Raw genomic sequence first — 21401 nt, 5'->3', positions numbered from 1 at the left:
ATACAACTGGTATGTATACTGACCCTCTGGGGACAGCAGACCTGGTATTCTGTGAGTGTTTAGTGGATAAGGGGCTGGACACTACAGCCCAGAGGAGAGTGCTTGGGTGGCTAACAGGCTGGTGGTGTCAGGGAGCTGATACCCAGATAAGTATAAGCAAGTCTCTCTCATGCTGGAGGCAGGGGGGTAACAAGGTGACTCACAGTCCTGGGTACCCCAAGAACTATCACAGGTATGTGTTAATTTCTTTTTGTGTTTGTTGACAACCCTAGAAGAGGTCGACTATCTGGGGCTCTGCTGGAGATCTGAGACTCTCATGACTGGAATAGTGTGGTGGAACACCTGGGCAGAGCAGAGCAGAGGCTTAGATAAATGCATGAGCCTGCTCCAACATTTAGGAGGCACCCTGGTGAAGGAATGTAGTGACAAGCCCTATGATGATAATGACAGTTACTAGTGATCTATCATGAGTTTAAACCAGCACCCTAAAAGTGAAATATTCCCTAGCTCATTATCACTCATCTGAATGATTTATTGTTCTTTGACTACAGTTCTATCAGAGTGCTGGATGCTTATAATCTGACTAAAGCATCTGTATTATGCTCTATCCAGGGGCTCATTCCTTCTCTGAACACAAAAGATGTGCTTTCATAAATTTCTCTGATTCTCACAGAAGTTCAAATGGATAAACTCTGCTGCAAAAATGACTAAAATAAAATGCTTCCAGCTATCATTTATATTCCAAAGCAATTCTTAAAGTGTAAAAAAAATGCATCCTAATCAAATTTGTTTCCTGAAACAATGCAGTGTCCCAAGTGGCAGTTTGAAAAAAATACATGCCAGCTTCTAAATACATTCAATGTGAATGGAAACATATATGTTTGTCTTCATAATAAAAAACAACCAAACCTGTCACCCTCCAAAACAATCTAGGATTAAAAAGGCCAAATTCATACCTGGTGTAAGTCTATTGAATTTGACTCCATGTTTATCATTGTTCTATTGAACGTGAAAGCAAGAATGGGCAAAACCAAGGGTGGCTTTGTTTTTTCAAGGGAGGTTCACAGCTGGGTTCCATTCTGAAGACCCAAAGTTTGGAGAAAGGGGAAAGGTTCAGATGAAGACTGCTGGCTTTGGCTCATGCCTACTAGGAAGCAGATCACAAATGTTTAATTTAACCAAAAGCTTATAAGGAAGATGCAGTAGCTGACAGCTTTCTTTTTTAGATATGTTGTTAATAAAGGCTGCTGATCTAGTAACTCTGAAAAAACAAACTCATATTCCATTGCAATATTTTATCAACACTTACAAAAAATAACTAGCAACGGCGATTCTCAACATTTTCCATCCTGAGACCTTCCACTCCCTTCCACTAGCCAGACCCCAATCCCATATTGCTAAATGGAAAGGGCAGGGTGGTTGTGACCTGTCTGTGACCCATCTGGGGTTGTGGCCCCCAGACTGAGAACCCCTAAACTTGCATAGCAACAACCTAAAAGGAGAGGACGAGAAACATTGTTTACAATGGAGTTTAAAAACCACTCTTCACATTTTTGTTAAAATGTTTGCTTCGAGCGACTAGTAGACATGAATCACCCTTAGCTCCATCTGAAACCACAGTCGTGCTTCAGATGTGTCTAAGGAAGAACAGTTATTCATCATTCTCTGCCTAAGCAGAATTCTTTCTTTCTTTTAACACAGGGCTGGTCACATTTGGCAAGTTATTTTAAACTAGACAAGAGTCTTCACCTCTACATTTTAAAGAAAACTATTTACTAAACAGGCAGTAGGCTACAGGTGAGGGCTTGGCATGCACCAAAGATCTAAACTACAAACGGAGAACAAGTGCGCACAAAGAGTACTAGGGTATCATCAATCTGTGCTTTTGATAAACTACAGTGTGAGACAACAGCAAATGCAGAAATGGAAGAAAGGAAGGGCCACTTGTAACTGAACAAGGATTAAAGTTCCAGGGGTACAGTAGTTTTAAGGTTGTCTTACAGACTGTCACAGTTTAAAATTCACATTCAAGATACGCAAAACAATACATCTGTAATCAAGAAGGAAGGTGAGCTACAGTACAATGCCTGAGCACTCCTAGATAGACTAGCTTTTTGATAGAATGGACAGTTTGGTTCTGATTCACAAAGGATTTAGGCACCAGGTGTGGAAATCTGCTGTGAAAGTCATATATTGGATGATCTAGTACGGGGTGGCCAACCTGTGGCTCCAGAGCCACATGCGGCTCTTCAGAAGTTAATATACGGCTCCTTGTATAGGCACCAACTCCAGGGCTGGAGCTACAGGTGCCAACTTTCCCATGTGCCAGGGGGTGCTCACTGCTCAACCCCTGGCTCTGCCACAGGCCCTGCCCACACTCCTCCCCTTCCTGCCTCCTCCCTTGAGCCTGCCATGCCCTCGCTCCTCTCTCCTCCTTCCCCCAAGCCTCCTGCACACCACGAAACAGCTGATCGGGAGGTGCGGGGAGGGTGGGGAAGGTGCTAATCGATGGGGCTGATGGTGGGCGGGAGGCACTGGGAGCGGGGGAGGGGAGAAGCTAATGGGGGACTGCTGACATATTACTGTGGCTCTTTGGCAACGTACATTGGTAAATTCTGGCTCCTTCTCAGCCTCAGGTTGGCCACCCCGATCTAGTATGAGATGAGTGGTGTACATTACAATTAGAGTATTTGGGGTTTATGCCCACCACTAAAAGGAAATGTAGGGGTTGTGCTGTCTCCCTACTCCCGCCAAGAGTAAAGAATGGCACTTACATTTATTCCGTTCGGAGGCTAACCATCAGCTTGCTGCAACATCACTTTTTAAAAAGGTATTACAATTTCTACACCTTGAGAAATGCAGGCAAATAAAGGTAATGCCTTGTGTTTTCACAAAACAGTCAAAAGAAGAGGGCACAAGCAGACCACATATTTACCCAGGACTCTAGCTATTTACAGCATGCCGAAATCATGCACCCAGTAGGCATATGCACCATGCACATCACCATGGGATCTAACTGCCATTGGCTCATGCCCTAGGCACATCTATGCATGCTCCTTTGGGAAGAAACTGTATCACATGGACTACAGTCTACTTTTCATTAAACTACAGGAAATGCATTTGTTTTTAAAGGGAGGAAATGGCTATTTTATAAGTTTTTTTCTGTTAATTTCTAAACAATCTGGGGGGGCCTCCTACACCAGTAATTGGGCTTTCTCTGCTAGTTGATCCTTTTTAGGCCAAAAGTGAGCATACTTTAACTGAGAAAATAACTGGGCTACAAAAGGAAGAGAAGAGTAACATGCATAAGAAACCTAGGGGCTGTTCCTGACATGGCAATTTTTTTACTTTGCTGTAAGAGATCAGCTAAAGAGAAAGGGCATCTTTTTATATTTCATTAATGAAACTCTCAGAAACTTGCTCTGTCCATTTTTGTGTAGAAGGGGCATGGCCTACCTATTTTGCCTCCATTTTGTGCTCCCTGAAGTCCTGCCTATTGGCTTGCTGATGCAACACAGAATAGTTATGTTTTCATTTTACTAAACACTGGAGTGCCCAGTAAACCAGCTGCCAGACCGCAACATGAAAGTTTCACAGGAAATGTACACAAAGCCATACATACCCTTTGGAAGTGAATCAGACCTGTACTACCGTCTGGATTTCACAAATAAAGCAGGAATGACACCAGTAGATATTTGATGAAAACACATTCATAAGGAACACTTCTGTTATATGTTTCCCTTTTGTTTTTATGTATTTGGCACAAAAATCAGCCTGTAACAAATTTCAGCATAACAATGATCCATGGGATCACGTACTGTAGAAAGTGGCCTTCCTTTGTTATTCATAGCTCCTGCTCCTACTAGGAATCCACCTTGGGAAAGATACTGACTTTATTGTTCCTGCTGATTTTTCTTTCTGCTTTACACTTGGGCTGCTTTGTCTGGATGAGCTCTTCAGGGGTATTCCCCAAGGGAGGCAGCAGTCGCTTCTTACTATTCCGATTTTCTGAGAGCCACTGTGGAGGCAACTCAAAAGGTCCAAAGCCAAACTGCATTGAATATTTATCATTGACCAGCTCGCCTTCTGTTGGCATGGCAGGAGCCACCTGAGCAGCCGAGTCTGCAATGGTGTGTTGTAGACATTTCTGAACAAATGTCTGTTCTACCTCTAAACTGGTGGCAGGGATTTCCTTCTGCTGAAAGTCACCAGAACCAATGGATTTTGTTTCATTCTCCTCATCATCCTCTGTTGGCTTAAAGATTTGCTGCTGTCCAATGTGAAACATCTCCAGCAGCTGGCTACCAGAGCGGACATTGGGCTCCAAGTTGGTATCTGCAACACTCCCAGAGCTGATAATGTTCCTCCTACTATACCTCCGGTGTAGCTGCACTATTGTCCCCACTAAGCACTTCCGTACAGATTTGTTTACAGTCAAAAAGAGCAAAGGATTGGCTAGCAGGGAGACTTTAGGCAACCAGATGGCAGTGAGGAACAAGAAGATTGAAATATCTGATATGTTGAGTATGGTACGGTAAATCATCAGAGTCATGTAGGGAACGCTACAGAAAATAAAGATCATAACCATGGAGAGCAGCATGGCATGAAGCTCAGCTTCTCTCTGGGAGGCATAGGGAATAGAAATAGTGTTCTGAGGCGTTCTTAAGGCAGCTATGATGACTTTTTTCTTTTGGCTAGCACTCAGTGCTCTGCGGATAAGAATCATAAAGAAAAACACCACAGCCACCGGTACAATAACAGTGGTGATGTTATAAATAATGACATACACCAAGTGGCCTAGGGAGTAGCTCCAGGATCCTGTGCAGGTGGACATGGCATAAATATCAGACACATTAGTCACAGCAAATACAGGAATGCTGGCCACCACGGCATGGGCCCAGATGTAGATAACCAGGTCTCGAGACTTCGCATCAGAGATCTTTCTTTCCAATGGGTATAAAACTGAGTAGTACCTGCCAAAAAACAAGGACAGTTTAAAGAGATGTGAATATATGTATTGATTGTTTGGGATCACACAGTCAGAGAATCAAAGAGTCCTAGAACTGGAAGGGACCTTGAGAGGTCATCTAGTCCAGTCCCCTGCACTCATGGCAGAATTAAGTATTATCTAGACCATTCCTGATAGGTATTTGTCTAACCTGCTCTTAAAAATCTCCAATGCTGGAGATTCCACAATCTCCCTAGGCAATGTATTCCAGTGCTTAACCATGCTGACAGTTAGGAAGTTTTTCCTAATGTCCAACCCAAACCTCCCTTGCTGCAATTTAAGCCCATTGATTCTTGTCCTATCCTCAGAGGTTAAGAAAAACAATTTTTCTCCCTCCTCCTCGTAACAACCTTTTATGTACTTGAAAACTGTTATCATGTCCCCCATCAGTCTTCTCTTTTCCAGACTAAACAAACCCAGTTTTTTCAATCTTCCCTCATGTTCCCTCCCTCATAGGTCATGTTTTCTAGTTTGTCGCTTTTCTCTGGACTCTCTCCAATTTGTCCACGTCCTTCCTGAAATGTGCAGCCCAGAACTGGACACAATACTCCACTTGAGCCCTAATCAGCGCAGAGTACAATGGAAGATTTACTTCTCGTGTCTTGCTTACAACACTCCTGCGAATACATCCCAAAATGATGTTCGCTTTTTTTGCAACAGCATTACACGGTTGACTCATATTTAGCTTGTGGTTCACTATGACCACCAGGTCCTTTTCCGCAGTACTCCTTCCAAGGCAGTCATTTCCCATTTTGTATGTGTGCAACTGATTGTTCTGTCCTAAATGGAGTACTTTGCATTTGTCCTTATTGAAGTTCATCCTATTTACTTCAGACCATTTCTCCAGTTTGTCCAGATCACTTTGAATTTTAATTCTATCCTCCAAAGCACTTGCAATCCCTCCCAGCTTGGTATCATCTGCAAACTTTATAAGTGTACTCCAGTTTATAAGCCAGTCTCCTGGCTTGACGGAGGGAGATGAGGATAGTGTTTTGGTAGCTGTTTGAGTATGATGTGGGTTGCCAAATGACTACCAGTTTCTGCTTTCTCTTAAACAAGAGTCTGGCTTTACAGGTCTAGCTCTAGAACAGGACTGAAGATCCACACCTTCATAAATGATCTGGAGGATGGTGTGGATTGCATCCTCAGCAAGTTTGCAGATGACACTAAACTGGGAGGAGAAGTAGATACGCTGGAGGGTAGGGATAGGATACAGAGGGCCCTAGACAAATTAGAGGATTGGGCCAAAAGAAATCTGATGAGGTTCAACAAGGACAAGTGCAGAGTCCTGCACTTAGGACGGAAGAATCCCATGCACCGCTACAGACTAGGGGCCGAATGGCTCGGCAGCCGTTCTGCAGAAAAGGACCTCGGGGTTACAGTGGACGAGAAGCTGGATACGAGTCATCAGTGTGCACTTGTTGCCAAGAAGGCCAATGGCATTTTGGGATGTATAAGTAGGGGGCATTGCCAGCAGATCGAGGAACGTGATCGTTCCCTTCTATTCGACATTGGTGAGGCCTCATCTGGAGTACTGTGTCCAGTTTTGGGCCCCACACTACAAGCAGGATGTGGAAAAATTGGGAAGAGTCCAGCAGAGGGCAACAAAAATGATTAGGGGACTGGAACACATGACTCATGAGGAGAGGCTGAAGGAACTGGGATTGTTTAGTCTGTGGAAGAGAAGAATGAGGGGGGATTTGATAACTGCTTTCAACTACCTGAAAGGGGTTCCAAAGAGGATGGATCTAGACTGTTCTCGGTGGTAGCTGATGACAGAACAAGGAGTAATGGTCTCAAGTTGCAGTGGGGGAGGTTTAGGTTGGATATTAGGAAAAACTTTTTCACTAGGAGGGTGGTGAAACACTGGAATGCGTTACCTAGGGAGATGGTGGAATCTCCTTCCTTAGATATTTTTAAGGTCAGGCTTGACAAAGCCCTGGCTGGGATGATTTAGTTGGGGATTGGTCCTGCTTTGAGCAGGGGGTTGGACTAGATGACCTCCTGAGGTCCCTTCCAACCCTGATATTCTATGATTCTATGAAGCACATGTCAGTGATCAGCCAATAGCTATCCCTACCGTACCCAGGATTATATTACATTTTTGTCTGGATTTATATTCATTAAAAATATCTTATACTGGTCTTGAAACTTCCAAGTGGCTCTCTCATAATTTTCTTACCTCCATGCACATTGCACTGGTCATATTCAGAAAAAAGAATAATAATGACTGAGGCACATTTATGTTCATTCAAAACGCCAGAGTCTCAATGTTAATCTGAAGGATGTCCTATGATGGATTACCTCCCACAGTACTTAGCACCAAAAAAAACCCCAAAACCAAAGTGTCAGAGGTCACAAACAGGGACAGAATAATCCCAACATTTGTATGTAGGGCAATAAGAAATGTGGACAGATTTTGCCAGATCAGTAATCTAATGCACCATCAATGTCTTCATCCTAAATATCTTCGGATGTTGTTTCTAAACAAAATGTAATTGTAAGCAGCAATACAATATACCTGGCTGATATGATTGGAGAATGGTTGCAGTAGTTGGTGGCATGTGGCATGCAAGTCAGTGAAGTGAGAGTCCTGTCGCATACATGCTTTTGGCTGTGGTAAGTCACCCTGTGTAAGCAAGCATGATGTCTATAAATGCTCTAAAATTCAGGAGTCTTAGCTCTACTCTTCAAGAGAGAGCACTGAAAATAAATTGGATATAATTTTACTTGGCATGTGCATGAAAAACAGGTACAAGAATTTTTTAAAACATTTTGCTTTGTAGTATGGTTGGTGCTTAAGTACAAGGCCCTGTCAGTACAGTATGATTTCTGCATCTAGGTGCAATGTATATAGCACTGCATGTGTCCCTCTATTGTAGAAAATAATGTGGATTTGATTTTCAAAAGTTGTGGTGCCCAGGGCCATCAGTAAATGGACAGTTATAAACATACCTAGCAATTTGCACATCCATCTGTGGTAACTGAACCAATTACATGCTCAAATTCATATTCTTTTTTGCTTGCAGATGTGGATGTTTGAGCTTTTAAAAATCAGGATCTGCTCATGTATTTGTGGTGTTATTGTCCTTTAGGTGACTTATTTCTAATCATAGGGATTCTCCTTATCAAGTGGTAGGGGCTTGTGCTTTTTGATGCTGAAGGGCATGAATATTATCACTGAGGCCCACACAGTATGCAGTTTCACTGGTGACCATGGTGTCTGTTGCTTATAGGGTCGCAGATAGCTGTATAGTGATTTTTGTTTGAGATACTGATGCTTGAATATGAATCTTGAATATTTCTCAACTCAATAATTTGCCATGCAAACTCCCATATCCTCTTCCTTGAAGATGTTAGAGATGAACAATAGCTTCAATGTAAGCCCCAGCCAATTAGTAAATATAAAAATACCTATCAGACTTCAAAGGCATCTCATGATACCACAGATATGCCTTATGGCTTTTACTGCTAGAGATGCTATCAGAAGCTGAAATTGCTGATAGCAGACCAACCTTGGATAGAAGCCTCCCTCCATGAAGATTAGTTTGACTGGATACAACAGTTTTGTATACAGAGTAGTCATTGTAAAGTGTCCATACAGTATCTCACCAGGGGCACAAGTAATTAATGAAGCCTAGGGAACTACAAAACAAGAGGTTTTAATGATCAGCCCCATCCAGCCCCTTTTGTTTAAAGAGAAAAGTACAATTCTTTTTCAGTCTCTCTTCAAACCAGAACAAACCAAGAGTGCAGGAACTGGGTTTAGCTAACACCATCCTTAAGTTGTGAATAGTAAAGAGGAAATGTGTCTAGTCAAATAGAGTTGTTCAAAACACCACCAGTTTGGTTCATAGGGCTTCCTGTAAACTTCTTCTTTAATTAGTTGAGGTGAGTTCCCATCCTGAGTTTCCTTTTGAGCTCAGAGTTTGAACAACATCAAAAACTCAAAGGAAAACTCACTTGAGTTTCTAGTGATTTCCACCCCACCGTTAATCAGTCCAAGTGCTCTTGAAACTCAGCCAGATTTGCTCAAACAAGGTGCAAACTTTTTAATGAAACCCAAAGTAGCAAATTATAATTACAAAGCTAAACCCTTCAAAACAGGGATGTATATAATGGAACAATATGCATATAAATTTTGCACCCAAGCCTGCAAGCCCTGTGTGAGTGGCTGTCTGTATCTCCTACTAAAAAATCAATGTGAGCTCTGATGGCAGAAGCCCTGCAGGATTGATCCCTATGTTTACTTGTATGTATTATCCTGATGCACACTAGTGCTGTAACAGTTATGGGCCAATCACTTTTCCCCATTTGAAAATTCTGTTTTTCTTGGGCTCGTGCATTTAGTTTGCATTAGGTGAAACACAATTCTCCCTCTTGATCATGCCTGAAATGTCAGGATGTAGTAGATCCTCAACACTCTAAGGGATAATTCTCTCTTCTCCCCAGTCAGACACCATATAGGGAAGGAAGTGTCAAATCATAAAGACCAGTAAATACAGAAATTATAATGAAAGCTAAAGAGGCACTTCCAGGCATAGCTGCAGTATCCAATATTTTGCCCAATATTAATAGAAAGGTATTGGACGAAATTCATACCTGGTTTAACCCTGCTGAAGTCAATGGATGATTTGGTTCCTTACAGAAGTGACTCAAGTTAACTACACCATTATCAGATTAGCACAAACAGCATTCGTACAATATACAATGTAGGGATCATTACTTGCAAGTAACATAGAACTTTGATGTCAGGTCAATTTAGTTGGCATTAATTATGCAATTAACTTGTATCACACTTATTTTTACAAGACAGTCTGCTTTCCTCTGGCAGCTGCAACATCCATTTATCTTATGTCATGTGACCAACCTGCCCAATATTAATCTTACACACTGCATATTTCTGTTTTGGTCCAACACCGTGTTGGCCCCAGGTCTGTACAGGGAGACAGCCGCCCACTCGGGGGACACTAGGACCCACAGGCTGCCCCCCCTCCCCCGCCGCCTACTGTGTGGCCTGGCAGAAAGCTGCCAAGAGGAGCCAGTCAGAGTCTCCAGCCGGTAGGGGAAGAAGCAGCCAAAGCAAGAACTGCTGATGCTTTGGAGAACTTTCTCTTGTGTTGACTGTACTTTCTCTGCCTTGTCTGTTTGGCTGTTTGCACCAACCTCACCCTCCCTCACAGTCTCTTCACCTCAGCTTCACTCCAGACCTGCCCCTCTTACCTGCCCTGTCCCCCTTACCCTCTCACCTTCAGTGCCCCCCTCCCTTCCCTTTTCTTTCCATTTACTTTATCCTCTCCCTTCTATACCTACCTAAAGAGAGTGAGAAAACTGTGGAAATAACATGATGTTTGCTGCCATCACACCATTCACTCTGCTTGTGCGTTGTACCCTGTTCCCCACCCTAGGTCTGTCTGGTCTATTTAGAGTGTATGCTCTTTGAGGCAGGGACCATCTTTTTGTTTTATGTTTGTACAGTGCCTCATACAATGAGTCCTGGTCCATGACTGGGGCTCCTATGTACTATGGTAATACAAATAATAATTTTGTATTAGTCTGGAACCAAAAATTTGTATTTTGCTCACAGAACCACTCATGTGAAACTGTACTTTTCCATGTTAATAGAGATCTGCCTCAAGATAGGTGGGATCAGAAAGTATTAATCACATAATGAGTGAGTTAATGGACAAGTATCTGAGAAGTTTGTTCATCCCAAAGACTTGTTACTAAGAAGGATTAATGACAGGAGGAATAAGAGGATAGAAGCATCTTTGAAGATAAATCTGCATATCAAAACCCCTTTGTGAAGTCCATAGATATCAGGATAAACTGAAATGAAACTGTTCTACACAACAGAGATTAATCTTTATATCCATACTTGTGTGGAAGGAAATTGAACTTTGTGGACACAAAGCTGGGGTGGAGGCAGTTGATATATTGGCACAAGGCACCATTAAACAATATTTAACATTCAGATGTCTGTAATTAAGCAGGGAAGGAAATAAAGAAAATCAAGGACACTATGCTAGTAAATTTGATTTCTTACCTGTCCAAAGCAATGGCAGGAAAACTAAGGATGGTCACTGAGCAGAAGACTTTATGCAAGAACTTGACAATTTTACAGAAGAGCATGGTGTAGATCCACCAACAGCAGTGTGGACTGGCACTAAGGACAATATCAAAAGGCACACAGACTAGACTGGCACAGATCCCAGAGCAGGCCAAGTTCTTAATGAAGCGGTTTGTTACTGATTTAAATACTGATGTTCTGCAGGTCGACCACAGCACCATGATGTTTCCTGGGAAAAGGGGGAAGAAAAAGACAAAATACAAATAAAAGCACTTGTTTAGAATTAGCTATATATCTTTGGTTCCGCCTAATATTTGTATTATATAGGCAGAGCAAGAGCACGTATGTATGTGCATGCAGAATTGGACACAAAGAGTTCAATTTCCAAACGTAAGTGGTTAAATAGGATGCCCAAACCATGCATTTAGATGCTTAAATTGACACACAAGTGTTTCAAATGGGCAGTTTGTTTTGAGTATCCAAATATGGAAATCTATTAAGGTACCCACATTTCAAAAAACTGGCGCACAGTATTTTAAAAGATGGATATACAGAGTAAGAAAGCAAAGATTCCAGGAAAAGCTGATTTTACATTACTTGTCTGGGTGTGAAAATGGGTCAGCAGCCTGCTTTTTTACTACCTCTGAAGACCTTGGTACAAGTTTACAGTAGTGCATCGAGGCCTGTATTAGGCAACAAAAGAATGAGATTTATCTTCATTTACTTTTCAATTTATGGGATTCCATACAGACAATAATGTCTAATTATACCAAGGGGAAAAAAAAGAGAAACACACAAGATGAAATCAACCAAGTTTTTCCAATATTCAAGATATATATAGTCTACACTTTGAAGAGAAATGTGGGATGAGGGTGTGGGGAGGAACAGAAAAAGGAAAGGCAGAAATCAACATTAGTTCAGATAGTATTTATCACTGATCATATTCTACTCCTGACACAAAAAGTCTGACATCAAAGACTCAGTTCTTCCTCAATAACCTCGACAGTAACTAGTAATAGACAATGTTATGGCAGGTGTCACCAAGTGGTGCTTTTATACATAGTCTTTCAAGTTCTTTTTCTTTAGTGTGCAACATAACGTTCAGTCTTGGGAAGACATGCTGTGCTGTTGTTAGTATTTCTTAGGCAGGGTTCTCTGTAGGAGGTAGCTTCTGAAGAGAGGGAGTTCTGTGAGCAGCAGAAAAGTTTGCTATCTGCCTTTGGCTTTGATTAAAATAAATTCTTGAGGCAGTAACTTGTGTTGCTGCAGGGCTGAGATTCCTGGAAAAAGGGACTGACTGCCGTGCATGCTGTCTGACCACCTTTGTTCTAGAATTGGTGTATGGATATAAATAAAACAAGTTACACTTAGCATATACTCAAAATTCTATGTCACTGATATCTCCTCCACTGGGAAGCTGACCTCCAAGGCTCCAGATATTTGTTACTGCTCAACAGAGGCATTATACTGGTGTCAGAAAAGGACACTGGTGTCAGAAGAAGGGACAACAGCATGCCATTTTTCAGGATGATTGTAGACCCTAAAATCCCATCATGTTTCCCCTAATTTTAAACAAAACCAGTAACAGAACACATATACCCAGTGACTAGACATATACCCACTACAACTAGAGAGCTGCATTTGCCAACCTTTTCAAAAGTGGCTCTGAAATATCACCCACAAAGCTTATCACCTAACACACAGAAAGATTTATATGCTAAAAACAGAAGGCCAGAGAAATATCGCTGCCCCTGTTGAAGGCAAAACCAATCCAAATGGGTAGTTGGTTTCACAAGAAGTTGTTAAAGGCCCACAGCTGTCATTGTACAGAGAAGGACTCCTTACCCATGACATTAAAATCTCACAGCAGCACAACGGGAAAGGAAGCAATCTGCCTTTGTAGCACGTAGTGCTGGGTCCCTCCTGCTGCACACCAAGATGTCAGATACGAGATTGAGCACAAACTGATTGCAAGAGAGAGATTTTTACAGAAAAGAGAACATTTCCTAATAGGAAAAGCACAACCAGAGATCACAACTAGTGTTAACAAATAGATAGAAATGCTGTTGAGTTGAGTGTAGGTCCTTGCTTCATTCTGCCAACTAGCTTTTTAGAAACTAGCCAGTATCTGTATTGTATCATTTCAGAAAAGTGTACAGTATAACTTCTGAAATATTCACCATTGATATGCTGTATAGGTTTACAGTAAATAAATATAACTCTTTATTCAATTTTACATCAATTGTATGATGTATTTCTTATTACCCAAATTCCTATTTGGTAGCTGACAAAATATTTAGCTAAGTATTTACTATTTGATGTGTTTAAAAATGGAATCTTCATCTAGTTTTGGCAGGTGCCTTGGGCATGATAAAATATTCACCAAGCAGCATTCAATCAGCTGGGTTTAAAGCTTCTGAAAGCACTAGAAGGTATTCAGTCAATCATATCACTTGCTCAACAAAGTATTCCTTGTTATTCCTATCCTCCAGTTATTAAAGGAGGACACTTCAGACAGTAACAACATATTATTATGATGACCTGGAGCAGGGGAGAAGCTGATGGCTTTGTTTGTAAATTGAAACTATTTACCTATTTTGAATTTCTTTAGTAGCTCTTCACAGTAAATCACTAAATCACTGCAAGGTTCACCTCTCTGTTAGAATGAATACAAATAAAGAAGCTGAGAAAGAAAAGCAACTAGCGGACGTTTTTATGGTTCAGACACTGCTAGAGAAGTGTTGAGCTATTCTTCATATTCCTGTGGCATAAGGTCTAATGAAGTAGGACAGTCTGAGTCTAGAGAGACAGCCTTGGAGTCAGTTTTATAAACCATGAGTTGTCATATGATTTCCTCCATTGGGAGGTATAGAGGAAATGAAAATAGCACAAGTCCTGACCAAACCTGGCTGATGAGTGGGAGGAGTAGAACTCACAAGGCATCGTTCCTCTCTCTCTAAGATGGAGGAATCCTTTACCTATACATGATGCAACTGGACCCCCACATGTGTTCGATGGGTCATAGCTTGGGGACAGAGTTGAGTGCAAGCACTCAAAAGGGTATTATACCTCCAAAACCAATGGGTTTTTCAATGGAAAATCAATCAGGCACTAATGCTACTCAGAGAAGCTTTAACTTTATTTGTACTTGCAGCCATGGTTAACTAGCTCCTAGGCAAACCAGGCTACCAGAGGAGACTACGACATTGGGCATCAGCATGCAGTGGCAAGCTCTCCATGCCGATAGCTTGAAATCAGCAGATTTCCCACCATATGCCACAAAGCCTTCGCCTCAAAGAAAATAAGGCACTGAAAACTCCACACAGGAGTCAGATAGTATGGAGACAATCAAAGCCTACACAGGGAACTGCACAGTTTTCCATATCAGTTTTGCTTACCCATCATCCATTTATTTTCATGGGAGAGGATGACACTGTTCTAGGTGACTGAGTTATTTAACTAGCATTACAGCAGTCTGTGCTTTGAGTCTTTTCCATACTTGTACAGCCAGAGTTGTTCCTTTTTTGTCCACATTCCTCTGTCATTAGCTGTTGGAATTTGTGAAAGATCCCAGACTACTATCAGTATTCTGGATGCTTTATAGCTCCATGTTTCAGGTCATTACAGCTGAAAATACTATAGACATTTTCTATCAAAGGTTATTTTCCTAGGTATTTGGATGATAAGCCAGGCCACCTTGGGCTCACATTTAATAAATGACACCAGATTGTGCTAGTCAATTCTTGGATGGGAGACTTCCATAGGAAGCGGTGCTGGTGATTCAACAGATGGCACTGTCCCCTCAGTACTAAACTAATGTGCAGGCATCTCTTATGGCAACCTTGGTATAGCGAGTCACTTATTGTTGTTTAAGATTTCAAATATGTTAGAGGAAAGGACAAAGCTGTATTTTAATTAAAAAGGAGAAATATAAATTCTTGTTTGATAGTAGTTCTTAATGGGCAAATGTCTACAATAAAACAACCACTACAACTGGCATTAGTTGGCAACCTTGCTGGCATTCAGTGTGACTTTCAACGACGGGTAGATGCCTAATTCCCGTTCAGGCCTTTGGAAATGTTTCCCAGCAGCAATGAGTAATCACTGGCCTCTGCAGGCTTCACTGAAAAATAGATCCTTTAAATTTAGAAAAAAAATTAAGTATAGAGCCTGCCAAACTAATTTAAATAAAGTTAATCTACTTGTACTACTGTAAATTTTAATACACAATAAATATCTTTATGCACTGTCTATTCATAATGTTGTATTTGTATGTAATAAATGGTTGCCTTAGGTAACCCCAACTTTTTTTTGTTCTGAAATTTTAGGGAGACCAATGTAAGCAGAGTTACAATAATGAAAATACCCAGAGAAGTAGAGTCAGAAAAAAAAGTGACTACAAAAATGGGCTAATACATCACGCTGAAAAATAGTCTGCTAAGGCGACAAACTCCGGCAAACATTTTTACGTGTTCATGGAATCTATGGGTAGCAACATACTCAGAACTTTTATTATTATCAGTAAAGTTGCATTCTGATTCAAAGTGGTGAAACAGGTAGAAACATATTAAACTCAGTTGTCAGCACACCTTTTTCCACACCAAGCTCCACCATTCTTAAATGTCTTTGCTAGACTCAAAGTGTTGATCCAGGCATTAAAATCAAACAGATAATTTTGTAACAACATCTCTTAATAATAACTCTAATAATAAGTAAAACCCTGAATAATATCTTTAACAACCAGCAAGATGATCACAATAGAAACCAGAGATGGTCATCTAAAAGAAATACCTTTGCCACTAAGTCAGAATTAAGTCTTTATTCGCTGTGGATTTACTCATGAAACCTTAGCTAACGTACCCTCATGTATCTAGTCTTCAGCTGGATACCAAATTATACTTTTGTTAACATTAGCTAGATCAGGATTGAAGCAAAACTCCCAATACAAAGCCCACACACTTCAAATCTGACTTCTTTTTCCTACTTCTTACTTTCATGAACTCTCAAGTCCCACCTAGAGTGGAATTTACTGGATGTAAGTATCTTTACAACAGTAACAAAAACTTTGAGGTTGGTAATAGAACTGGTTGGAAAATGGGTTCCCCCACCCCCCTGGACAATTTCATTGAAAACATTGATACCTCCTCTTAAAAACCAACAATTTTCAATTTTCAGCAACAACCACAACAACAAATTATTTTTTTTATTTTCTGTTTTTTTTCCTTAATCAAAATAAAAGCCTTGTAGACTGACAGTATGCATCCTCTTTGCATATGGAAAATATAAAGCAAAGTTTCTAAATTCCCTAACCAATGAATTTTATAATGAGTAGGGCTCCTAGGTACTATCATAATACAAATAAATAATAATAATTCTTGCTTGCTTACATTAATGTCATTACCACACTTCTGTTAAATTTATGGCCAATTAATTTTGATTTCACTCTTTTTTTCAACTCTTGTTTTTTCTCTTTTTAGTTTATATGTATGTGTAGGCAGATCTTTGACATCTGAGGCAAAATGAGCTGCAGGAGTAACTAATGTTAAACAGAATAGCTGCTGCACACTGGAATTATTGCTTCAGGACCAGCAGTTAAGAGAACCACCCACTCTCCCTGACCTATGCCACACTTCTTTCTTTCTTACGCAACAACAGGGGGTGTAGAGGGGTATTTTAAAACCTTGTGGCAAAAAACCCAGGATGGAGACTTATGTTTACACATCTAGGGTAAAATTTTGGACCATTTAAGTCAACAGAAAACCTCCCACTAACTTAAATGTAGCCAGAATTTCACCTTTGTGATATTTCATTGCGCATCTGAGGTGATGCACAACTCCCTATCTCCATGCCACATGGGCTGTTACAGGATTGCTTTCCCAAACAGTCTAGATTAAGAGCTGGGTTGTTTTCCTGTTTTGTTTTTTAATTTCTTCTGCGAAAACCATCAGATCATCCTGCTGGGATGCCGCACAGTGCCATACCACGGGGAACAGAAAATGCTCCCGGTACAGAAAAAAAATACAACAGCTCCAGAATAGTGTGCACCAATGTAGGTGAATCTAATTCTTTCCAATATGTTTCAAGATGTTCATTTTTGTATTTTTGAGCAAAATTCATTATAAACTTGAATATTATTTTTTCATTCCAAGAATCAGGCTGTTCTATTCACATACGCCTTATTTTTAAGATACTGTTTCTTTTTCACATGCTTGCAGTTATCGTTCACACATGACTCAGAGATTTAAAACTTCCATGCAAATTGATGATTGTTGCTTGCACCTGCATTTAAAATGCCAGTTGTGTTCTATCCCTCTCCAGTACAGCAAGCAACTGGAATGCGTTTTTAAATTCTTTCATGTACACAGCTGTCTTTAAATAGAAACGTGTAACATTTCCTCCACCAGGCATAAAGATGTGATGTTTGCACATCTATCTAGGCGTTTGTATAGCCTCTATCACCCTAGTATCTCAGCCCTGGTCTACACTAGGAGTTGAGGTAGAATTTAGCAGCGTTAAATCGATTTAACCCTGCACCCGTCCACACAACAAAGTCCTTTTTTTTTTTTACTTAAAGGGCTCTTAAAATTGATTTCCTTACTCCACCCCCGACAAGGAGATTAGCACTGAAATCGGCCTTGCCGGGTCGAATTTGGGGTACGGTGGACACAATACGACGGTATTGGCCTCCAGGAGCTATCCCAGAGTGCTCCATTGTGACCGCTCTGGACAGCACTCTCAACTCAGATGCACTGGCCAGGTAGACAGGAAAAGAACCGCGAACTTTTGAATTTTAATTTCCTGTTTGGCCAGCGTGGCAAGCTGCAGGTAAGTGCAGAGCTCATCAGCAGAGGTGACCATGATGGAGTCCCAGAATTGCAAAAGAGCTCCAGCATGGACCGAACGGGAGGTACGGGATCTGATCGCTGTATGGGGAGAGGAATCCGTGCTACCAGAACTCCGTTCCAGTTTTCGAAATACCAAAACCTTTGTCAAAATCTCCCAGGGCATGAAGGACAGAGGCCATAACAGGGACCCGAAGCAGTGCCACGTGAAACTTAAGGAGCTGAGGCAAGCCTACCAGAAAACCAGAGAGGCAAACGGCCGCTCCGGGTCAGAGCCCAAAACATGCCGCTTCTATGATGAGCTGCATGCCATTTTAGGGGGTTCAGCCATCACTACCCCAACTGTGTTGTTTGACTCCTTCAATGGAGATGGAGGCAACACGGAAGCAGGTTTTGGGGACGAGGAAGATGATGATGATGAGGTTGTAGATAGTTCACAGCAAGCAAGCGGAGAAACCGGTTTTCCTGACAGCCAGGAACGGTTTCTCACCCCAGACCTGGAGCCAGTACCCCCTGAACCCACCCAAGGCTGCCTCCCGGACCCACCAGGCAGAAGAGGGACTTCTGGTGAGTCTACCTTTACAAATAGTATACATAGTTTAAAAGCAAGCGTGTTTAATGATTAATTTGCCCTGACATTCGCGGCCAGTACAGCTACTGGAAAAGTCTGTTAACGTGTCTGGGGAAGGAGCAGAAATCCTTCAGGGACATCTCCATAAAGCTCTCCTGGATGTACTCCCAAAGCCTTTGCAAAAGGTTTCTGGGGAGGGCAGCCTTATTCCGTCCACCATGGTGGGACACTTTACCACGCCAGGCCAGTAGCACGTAGTCGGGAATCATTGCAGAACAAAGCATTGCAGTGTATGTTTGCTGGCGTTCAAACAACATCTGTTCTTTATCTCTCTGTGTTATCCTCAGGAGACTGATATCATTCAAAGTCACCTGGTTGAAACAGGGTGCTTTTCTTAAGGGACATTCAAAGGTGGCTGTTCCTGCTGGGCTGTTTGCCTGTGGCTGAACAGAAACGTTCCCCACTCTTAGCCACGCAGTGGGGGGAGGCAAAATGCGACCTTGTAACGAAAGCACATGTGCTATGTATGTAATGTTAACAGCAAGGTTTACCCTGAAAGAGTGTAGCCAGTGTTTTATACAATGTGTCTTTTTAAATACCGCTGTCCCTTTTTTTTTCTCCACCAGCTGCATGTGTTTCAATGATCACAGGATCTTCTCCTTCCCAGAGGCTAGTGAAGATTAGAAAGAAAAAAAAACACACTCGTGATGAAATGTTCTCTGAGCTCATGCTGTCCTCCCACGCTGACAGAACACAGAAGAATGCGTGGAGGCAGACAATGTCAGAGTGCAGGACAGCACAAAATGACCGGGAGGAGAGGTGGCGAGCTGAAGAGAGGGCTGAAGCTGAAAAGTGGTGGCAGCATGACGAGCAGAGGCAGGATTCAATGCTGAGGCAGCTGGAGGATCAAACTGCTATGCTCCAGCATATGGTTGAGCTGCAGGAAAGGCAGCAGGAGCACAGACTGCCCCAAGTTCCATAGCCTCCTCACCCAGATGCCCAAGAACGCAGTTGGGGGGCCTCCGGCCACCCAGCCACTCCACCCCAGAGGATTGCCCAAGCAACAGAAGGCTGGCATTCAATAAGTTTTAAAGTTTTAAACTTTTAAAGTGCTGTGTGGCCTTGTCCTTCTCTCCTCCACCACCCCTCCCATACTACCTTGGCAGTTATCCCCCTATTTGTGTGATGAATTAATAAAGAATGCATGAATGTGAAGCAACAATGACTTTATTGCCTCTGCAAGCAGTGATCAAAGGGAGGAGGGGACAGTCGTTAGCTTACGGGAAAGTAGAGTGAACCAAAGGGGGTGGGAGGTTTCATCAAGGAGAAACAAACAGAACTTTCACACTGTAGCCTGGCTAGTCCTGAAACTGGTTTTCAAAGCTTCTCTGATGCGCACCGCACCCTCCTGTGCCCTTCTAACCGCCCTGGTTTCTGGCTGCGCGTAACCAGCGGCCAGGCGATTTGCCTCAACCTCCCACCCTGCCATAAATGTCTCCCCCTTACTCTCATAGATATTGTGGAGCGCACAGCAAGCAGTAATAACAGTGGGAATATTGGTTTCGCTGTGGTCTAACCAAGTCAGTAAACTGTGCCAGCGCGCTTTTAAATGTCCAAATGCACATTCTACCACCATTCTGCACTTGTTCAGCCTGTAGTTGAACAGCTCCTGACTACTGTCCAGGTTGCCTGTGTATGGCTTCATGAGTCATGGCATTAAGGGATAGGCTGGGTCCCCACGGATAACTATAGGCATTTCAACATCCCCAATGGTTATTTTCTGGTCTGGGAATAAAGTCCCTTCCTGCAGCTTTTGAAACAGACCAGAGTTCCTGAAGATGCGAGCATCATGTACCTTTCCCGGCCATCCCACGTTGATGTTGGTGAAATGTCCCTTGTGATCACCAGTGCTTGCAGCACCATTGAAAAGTATCGCTTGCAGTTTATGTACTCACTGGCTTGGTGCTCCAGTGCCAAGATAGGGATATGGGTTCCGTCTATGGCCCCACCACAGTTAGGGAATCCCATTGCAGCAAAGCCATCCACTATGACCTGCATATTTCCCAGGGTCACTACCCTTGATATCAGCAGATCTTTGATTGCATTGGCTACTTGCAACACAGCAGCCCCCACAGTAGATTTGCCCACTCCGAATTGATTCCCAACTGACCGGTAGCTGTCTGGCATTGCAAGCTTCCACAGGCTATTGCCACTTGCTTCTCAACTGTGAGGGCTGCTCTCATCTTGGTATTCTTGCGCCTCAGGGCAGGGGAAAGCAAGTCACATAGTTCCATGAAAGTGCCCTTACGCATGCGAAAGTTTCGCAGCCACTGGGATTCGTCCCAGACCTGCAACACTATATGGTCCCACCAGTCTGTGCTTGTTTCCCGGGCCCAGAATCGGCCTTCCACCGCATGAACCTGCCCCAGTAGCACCATGATGCCCGCATTGCCAGGGCCCGCGCTTTGAGAGAAGTCTGTGTCCATGTCCTCATCACTCTCGTCACCACGCTGACGTTGCCTACTCGTCCGGTTTCACTTTGCCAGATTCTGGTGCTGCATATACTGCTGGATAATGCGCGTGGTGTTTAATGTGCTCCTAATTGCCAAAGTGATCTGAGCGGGCTCCATGCTTGCCGTGGTATGGCGTCTGCACAGAAAAAAGGCGCGGAACGATTGTCTGCCGTTGCTCTGATGGAGGGAGGGGCGACTGACGACATGGCTTACAGGGAATTAAAATCAACAAAGGGGGTGGCTTTACATCAAGGAGAAACAAAAACAACTGTCACACAGAATGGCCCCCTCAAGGATTGAACTCAAAACCCTGGGTTTAGCAGGCCAATGCTCAACCCAATGAGCTATCCCTCCCCCTGGTATTTCAGGCAGGACTGAATCTCCATTAAACTTTTCA

At 42.5% G+C, this 21401-nt stretch overlaps 1 protein-coding gene across 1 annotated transcript in view; it reads right to left on the bottom strand.

Annotated features, from left to right (window-relative positions):
- Positions 1-3854: 3854 nt before the first annotated feature.
- The window catches only part of GPR176 (G protein-coupled receptor 176), a 74432-nt gene continuing 56885 nt past the window's right edge, over positions 3855-21401 (bottom strand). Inside the window, exons 2-3 of the mRNA XM_074955726.1 lie at positions 11055-11307; positions 3855-4973 (exon numbers count right to left, since the gene is read on the bottom strand). Coding sequence (XP_074811827.1) covers positions 3863-4973; positions 11055-11307 — 1364 coding nt within the window. The 3' untranslated portion in view covers positions 3855-3862. The remainder of the gene's footprint in view (positions 4974-11054; positions 11308-21401) is intronic.

This window comes from Natator depressus, chromosome 6 (genome assembly GCF_965152275.1).
Source record: "Natator depressus isolate rNatDep1 chromosome 6, rNatDep2.hap1, whole genome shotgun sequence".
NCBI classification, from domain to species: domain Eukaryota; kingdom Metazoa; phylum Chordata; order Testudines; family Cheloniidae; genus Natator; species Natator depressus.
The sequence above is the reverse complement of the archived record's forward strand: the minus strand, read 5'-3'. Positions and strand labels throughout refer to the sequence as shown.